The sequence below is a fragment of the Phacochoerus africanus genome, chromosome 11 (assembly GCF_016906955.1).
Source record: "Phacochoerus africanus isolate WHEZ1 chromosome 11, ROS_Pafr_v1, whole genome shotgun sequence".
Classification (NCBI taxonomy): domain Eukaryota; kingdom Metazoa; phylum Chordata; class Mammalia; order Artiodactyla; family Suidae; genus Phacochoerus; species Phacochoerus africanus.
In genome coordinates this window covers 3,982,438-3,990,447 of record NC_062554.1, presented here as the reverse complement: position 1 = coordinate 3,990,447, position 8,010 = coordinate 3,982,438, and the positions used below count along the sequence as shown (strand labels likewise).

General features: G+C 45.0%; 1 protein-coding gene across 1 annotated transcript; it reads right to left on the bottom strand.

Annotated features, from left to right (window-relative positions):
- Window positions 1-1,141: 1,141 nt before the first annotated feature.
- LOC125111404 (olfactory receptor 52D1-like) lies at window positions 1,142-2,083 on the bottom strand. Its single transcript, XM_047753349.1, has one exon. It carries the CDS (start codon window positions 2,081-2,083, stop codon window positions 1,142-1,144), a length of 942 nt encoding a protein of 313 aa, XP_047609305.1.
- Window positions 2,084-8,010: the final 5,927 nt, after the last annotated feature.

Genomic DNA, 8,010 nt, shown 5'->3' with positions numbered 1-8,010 from the left:
ATAAATATTGATTTCTTTACAGTCCTAGCTTGAGGGGTGAAGTACTTGACTAAAATATTTTTCCATTAGTCAGCCAATTTCTCTGCCCCTTACCTGGCACAGCTACAGCTCAAGTTTAGCTGTATTTACGAATCACTTAGGGAACTCTGAACCGTGGATGCCCAAACACCACCCTCATGGTAGTTGTGCCTTCGGCAGAATTGCATTGAAACACAGTGACACAGGGCATAGCCTTTCATGTGTGGCTTTTATCAGTTAGCATGAAACCTATGAGCTTTATCCATGTAAAACTACAACACAAAAGAAAGCAGAAGGATTCAATGACAGAGAGAAAAGGTTACAAGTTAATGACGACTTGATCAACAACAGATTTCTTCAAAGCAATATTAGATTCCAGAGCACAGTAGGGTCATGACTTTAAAGAGCTAAGAAAATGTAATAACTGGATAATGCGATGGTGCAGCTAACAAAAAGCATCATTCAAGAGTGTGAAATAAATCTTTAGACTGGATAACAGAAGAGCTAGCCTCAAAAGACTCTCACTGAGAAGGTGCTGAAAGAAGGTACTTGAGTCAAGAAGAAAGCACTGGAGTAAAATGGAAAAATTTCTAAATCTGATAAAGTCTAAAGTGACAAACCAGAGTTCCTGCTGTGGCTCAGTGGAAACGAACCCGACTACTATCCATGAGGATGCGGGCTCAATCCCTGGCCTCGCTCAGTGGGTTAAGGATACGGTGTTGCTGTGAGCTGTGCTGCAGGATTGGACCCCTAGCCTGGGAACCTCCGTATACCACAGGGGCGGTCCTAAAAAGACAAAAAAAAGCAAACCACAGATGTGTGATTGTACACATCCTATTGTTTTGAAATATCTCTTATTTTTAGCCTCAGATAATTCTCCGTAGATTTGTTAGGTTTTTTTTTAAGGGAATGATATTTTAATATTTTGATAAAGAGTCCTCCTTGGTAATATATCTGCCTCAATGTAGTGTTTCTTATAACACAGAACCTATCTTTGGATGAGTTACTTCCCACAGAAATACCTAATCCCTCAGGACAACAAAAGGAACTGAATGAAGAAACCACAAATTCCAAGGCAGAAACTATATAATTTGTTCATCTCTTACTCAGCAACTAAGCAGATTTAGTTCAGAGGTTTTGAAGAACTGAAAAATTTAAGGAACCTGTCCCGGATCTTCTTGGTCCTCACCCCATAGATGACAGGGTTCACCATGGGGGGGACCAGAAGGTAGATGTTGGCCACAAATATGTGGACATGGGCTGCCACGTGGTGCCCAAACCTGTGGGTGAGAAAAGAGAAGAAGGCTGGGGTATAGGACACTAAGATCACACACACATGGGAGCCGCAGGTGCCCAAGGTCTTGAGACGGGCATCCTTGGACGGGAGGTGGAAGCCAGCGTGGAGGATGAGCACATAGGAACAAATGATCAGGAGGAAGTCCACTCCTCCTGTAAGGAAGGCAGCAGCGAGGCTGTAGGCGCTGAGGACTCCCGTCTCCGCACAGGCGATCTTGACGAGGGTCATAACCTCACAGTAGGTGTGGGAAAGGACCTTGGTTCTGCAGCAGGGCAGCCACCGCAGCAGGAAGGGGTGAGGACCAAGGAGGGCTGTGCCCCGGAGCACAACAGCGAGACCCACCCCCCAAGTCCCAGCGCGGGTCAGAAGAGCGGAGGGTCTTAGCGGATTACAAATGGCTACACAGCGGTCAAAGGCCAGGGCCAGGAAGCAGCCAGACTCCATGGAGTGAATCAGGAACACTTGGGTGAGGCAGGCTTCAAAGCGAATCTCTCTGTCATGGAACCAGAAGATACTGAGAAGTTTGGGCACGGCGGTGGTGCGCACAGTAAGGTCAGCCACAGCCAGCATGCGGAGGAAGAGGTACATTGGCTCGTGGAGGCTGGAGTCTGTCTTGATGATAAAGAGGAGAGAGCAGTTTCCCAGGAGGGCCAAAAGGTAGCCCACACAGAAGGGGATGGAGATCCAGATGTGAGCAGCCTCCAGTCCAGGAATGCCGATGAGAATGAAGGTGGACGGGTGGACATCCGTCTTATTGTATGCTGGCATACCCAGCATCGGGTGTTTAGCTTTCTCTTCGTGGATTTTCTTCTAGGCAAATAAATAAAAACTTAAAAAGGTCAAAACTCTAAGTCAGCCAAAATGCAAGAAAATGTAGGTCACGTAGTAATTAAAACATCTGTTTATATCCTTAGAAAGGATTTCATCATAGGATTGTCCCATATTTCAGAGTTGTAATTTACAGTGTAGCTGATCCCTAATGCTCCATCAAAAATAGAATCAAAAATCAGAAATCAATGTATGAAAATCCAAGAGCTTCTATTCTTTGCAATGAAACTGACACAACTGAAAGCTGAGGGTAAGAGTCATAGGTTTGGATGACTTAAGAAAAGTGTGGTTGTAAGACACAAAGGAGAGTGAGGCAAGTTGAGTGTGGGAAGTTTTAATTGAAAATACTTTTTTTTTAAGTTAGATTTTAGTTATAATAACTTTTGGACATTCCAAGCTACAGGATATAGCTTGGCGATCAAAATGCCAAACTCTGGAGGATGTGCTGACGGCTGCGCAATGAACAGAAGGGGGTTCTCTCGCCCACCATGGAACTCATTCAGGATGATCAGAGTGGGCCTGGTGACACTGTGTCAAGAATGAAGAGCTCTCTGCCTTGCCCGTGACTCTCCGCTGGCCCCAGAATGTGTGTTTGCTTTAACCATCACAGGCAGTAATTAAAACAGCATGGTTGTAACCTGAGTTATGAGCCGCCTCTATTTTCTAACAACGTCTCCAGTTAGTAAAAAAACAGCTTCATGACACGCTTTTGATTAAGTTCAGTCTAGAGTCGACTGCATCCAAGCATCCTTCATAAGCTTCCCTTTGTGCTGCAGCTTCTCCTGTGGGGGCTGATCCCTGCCCCTGCCCCATACTGTGGGGTGCTGATTACACCTGTTCCATGTCTTCAGACCACTGCAGCAACACTGAAAGACCTACCGCAACTCTACAACAAGTTTGTCTTCCCTTTTCTTCTTTTAGAAGCACAACTGACACTGTTCCTTTTACTCTCCCTATCATTATAGGTACTTGCAGATTATGGCGTCTACGGCCAGAAAAATAGCCATGAAACCGGGGTCCACGGTCACGGAGACTGGAAGATATACAGCAGACTGGGTAGCAATATTGATTTACAGTGATGACCCATGTTTTAGCCATTTAATCTGCTGTTGAAGTTTCACACTCAAGTTGCTGCCCATTTGACATTTGGCTTTCAAGGTCCCTAGGGATGGACATTCTCTTTGGGGCAGGAGACAGCTGGATTCAATGGACTGAGGAGCTTGGGACGTGTAGAGAATATGGCATTTCTGGATTGTGATATAAATTGGGATACACACAAGGAATCCAGCGACATCACACTATTGGGAAGTTATGCAACAACCTGTAAGTTCTAATGCTTAGTCAGCTGTTTTTCTGAGACCATTTCACGTTAAACACTCGTGAATTTTAACCCCAATTAAGATCCGGAGCGTCCACATGCCTTGTATGAGGTTCAGCCGCTGGCCTGTACCAGAGACACTGACTCCAGAGACCTCACTCTTCACGACCACATGAATTTCCCCAAGGAGGCGTCATGTGTTTACAGGATGGATGTGAGGGGTGAATCCGTGGGTACACGTAACGTTGGGAAACACCATCGCCGTTGATTTGGTGGCAGACGCTGGTGGAAAATCTCCCTTTACGAAGCTCCATGAAGGAGCTGCCCAAGGCTAAGCTTCTCTCTTCTAACTGACTCATCCTCACGACACTCACTCTCGTGCTCAATATGCGCTATGAGCTCGGAGCTCGGAGGGAAGACTGTCGTTATCAGGGAAAAGCTCTCTCAGTCACACCCGCTTGTACCATGAGGATGGGCATGTGCTCTGAGCTACAGGACTTTTACACACGTTCCTTTTTTCTCCTAAAATGAACGTTTGTATCCTTTTATCTGTATTGTGGATCCATTCAGATTTTCGTACTTCTCATTCACTGTCACACTCAGCCTTCCTATTTGCTCTGTCCCACTGCACCGTTTAAACACATTTTCCCGATGGAAAATGAATGGACAGATCATGCAGGGAAAACTAACAGCGACGTGAATGTACATATCCAATCACTTAAAATAGATCCTGCCGTCACTGGCAATCAGGAAATTCAAAATGACAATGAATACAAAACACACATTTTTAACCAAAGAACATCAGTGACGATGCCACGCCTTAGTGACATTTGGGCTAAAGGACAACTCTTCTGCATGACTGGTAGGGGTCGGCCCCGCTTTGGAGGGAAATTTTGTAGAAAGCATTGTACTAAAAATAGTATTTTTGGTAGAGTGTTTTAACTACTTGCCATCCCAGGACATAATTTTCAATAAGCACATGGGGGTATATACAGTGTTTCTCATTGTAAAACTGCCAATGACAGAAGAAAAATGGCAGCATTCAAAAGATGTCCCTCCGTAGAGTGACACAAATTAAAAGTTGTGGCACGTTTATATTATATAACATATTATATTATATATTATATTTATAGTGGCAGTATTGAGTAGTAATTAAAATAAGTATACTTTAGAAACTGAAGAAGACATCCAAAATTTTAAAATGAAGCTGTTTTCTATTCATTTATACACATGTATGTATATATGACACATTCTATAATATGAACTGTTATACATACACATAAAAACAATTTTCAATTTATACTGAAACCAGAAAACAACCTGAAAGGACACCCACCCAAATTAGGAGTCTAAAATGGATGAAGGAAGGAAAGGAGTGGGAACAGAGTAAAATTTAGCTGTATCACCATGGTTTGATTTTTTTAATAGTGCCGACAGACTTGATATGCACTACCTGTAGTTAAAGCAAGAATGCAGAGTTTCAACTGTCATCTTCAGAAAAAAGAGAAACCAAGAAATTACAAAGGAGATGTGACCTTCCCTGTCCTGTAAACTATTAAGAAACTCTTCGATTCTCTTGAAATACCATTCGCCCACCTCTCTCCATAGACTGGTCACCTATTCCGTTCATGAGAGTGGTGACTTTTTGTCTTTGTCCTTCAAGGTATTTCTGCACAGATCAAACTTTCAGCAGTTTTTGCTTAAAAACGAAGACTCTGCTCACATGTCTGCCCCCCCGAGATGATTTTTCTAGCTCCTCTGAACCGTCGTTCACAGCCCTCCTCGGTGACCCTACAGTGTGTACACTTACCTGCCGTCTATCTCTCGTCATACTGTGTTTTACATTTCTGCATGTATTTCTCCTTTATCATACTGCACATTGTTTCTTGGCAGAGACAATGTCTTTTCATATTTTTGCTGTTGTTCCAATTAACGAATAAAGAAAAAAGAGACAGAAAGTAAGGGTGTGTTACTGTGTGTGGTTAGTACTTTCCATAGAAACACTCCCAGGGAATCACTGTAATTCTATTACCAGCCCACACTAGCCCCAAACTTTGTGCATCAACTATTTCCTGATTTTAATATTAACTCTGTCACACATGCCCCGGGATCGGTCTCCAACAAAATTGAATTTTGTCAAATATTTTGCTCCCTATTTGACCACAGGATGGAGAAAATGAGGGAAGCAAAGAAAGAAGCTCACATCTGTTTATTGGAAAGAATTAAATATATGGCCTTTTAATGTTTTCTGGCTAAGTCCTACTTCCTCTATCATTCTCTTTACAGTAAACAAACAAAGTTGAGCATCTGTTGAAAACCATGTAAGTTATACTGCAGGCATTATCCCACTGAATCTTCATGGAAATTGCGGTTAGGTAGTCATACCATGACACAGATAAGAAAACAAGCTAAGAAGGGTGGATTCATGTGCCTGAAATTATGCAACTATGAATTCACAGACTGGAATTTGAAACCATGTACAACTACAAAGTTTGTAATCTTTATACTAACCATGAGGAGGCAAGACCTCTGCAGGGTTTTGTAAATTTTGCAAAGGTAAATTGACTTAATACATTTAAGGCAGCTTCGAACAGCAGGGACCACTGCTTAAATATTACCCACTTCCAGGGTTTGCTCAGAATGCAGGGTCGACACATCTACAATCCGACCCCTTTCACCCGATCGGTCTCCCTCTGAAGTCCTGAACTAGGCAGGGAAGCACTTACAGACGGCTACTGTCAGGGAAGTCGAGGCTCGTCTCAGCCTCTAACAGGACAGACAGAGGTGCTGCAGCACAGACAGGCTTTCCAGGGGCCCCAGTTCCAAGTGGGTTCAGATACCTCATGGAACCGTACACGAGCCTGTGTTTCAGAGACTGTTGCTTCTAGCCGGAGCCCTGACACCTTCACTCTGGCTATTGTCCACCCAAAACCCATGACCCCCATGAGATCAACTGCACGCTGCCCTAAGGCAGTGGGGGTTCCGGGGAGAGAAGGAGCACCCACCTCACTGAGGAAGCCTTCTGTTCGTTCATGACTCACAGCTTTTCCAAATGAGCTCAGTTACAGACATGCTTCCTCATGAGCTAAGACTCCCATGGGCACTGGGTGGGGATGGCCTCCCTGCAGTGGCAGAGGAAGAAGCCACTGGGAATCGGACAGGTGAGCGCAAAATTCAGGTCCCGAGACTTTAAAGGCGGCATCTTCAGAAAAAGAGGATTCGGGATGGGATGGGGGGCAGCGGGTAACCCTTGATTGTCTCTGGAAGCTGCCCCTCAGCAAGACGGCCTGAGCCTCAGAATTCCTGTTTTTTACGAATATCCCACATGTGTACTAACAAGGAAAGCGCGTGTCTAGTCCCTTTGTGGGACATGATGTCTTTTTATGTTCAGTGTGAGAGGGAGATGCAGCTACGCACTCGATCCTTCGAAGTGAACACAGAGGACGTGGATCAGAAACCCAAACTGTCAGATGGTCTTAAACACACATCATGCTCCCAGGCGAAGGCCTTCCTCACTCCTGGCTTGAAGATTTGGGTGGACTTTCCACTCCAAGAACAGCAGAGGGTGAGGATGCTGACACAGGGGTTTCCCTAGCATGGGGGTGGTCTCTTTGGTGGTATCTGGACGCATTGAGGGCACATGCAACAATAATACAGGCGCAGGCAAGAGAAAACACAAGATAAAGATTCCCAAAATAGGTTTTTTGTTGTTGTTGTTGTTGTTGTTGTTGTTTTTCCCCACCCAGGTCCACATAAACTGAACCATCATTTCGTCTAAGCTGGGGACTGGATCAATCAGGGGGGCTCACTGTAGCCTCGTTTGATTGAATAAAGATGACACATCAGTGATTGATCGGTGTCGGAGACCACAAACTGCTGAGTCTGCAGTAAACAAATCTGGCGCACGTGCAACAGCACAACCACAGAGACAGCTTTATCATCACCTGCACCTGCTTTTGCTCATTAACCTACGTCCCCTTCCCCAATAAAATTCATGTGGGCTAAAGCCTGGGTGCCTTTGTTCTGCGGAACCAGAGTGCCTCCTGGTCCCCGCTTTCTAGATGCAAGAGAAGTAGGGGCGTGTGTGTGTGTGTGTGTGTGTGTGTGGTCTTTTTAGGGTCCCACCTATGTGTGTGTGTGTGGTCTTCTTAGGGTCGCACCTGTGTGTGTGTGTCTGTGTGTGTGTGTGACTGTGTGGTCTTTTTAGGGTCGCACCTGTGATATATGGAGGGTCCCAGGCTAGGGGTCTAATTGGAGCTAGAGCTGCTGGCCTACACCACAGCCACAGTAACCCAGGATCCGAGCTATGTCCGTGACCTACACCACAACTCACAACAACGCCGGATCCTTAACCCACTGAGCAAGGCCAGGGATCGAACCTGCAACCTCATGGTTCCTTGTCGGATTCGTTAACCCCTGAGCCACGACGGGAACTCCAACATCTGTAAACTAAGTATTTCCGACCAACCATGTCCCAAGGAAAAGAGGTTCATAGTGAGACAGATTCCACTGACAAAATCACATTTTCTTCCCTCTTCTTGGATCTTGA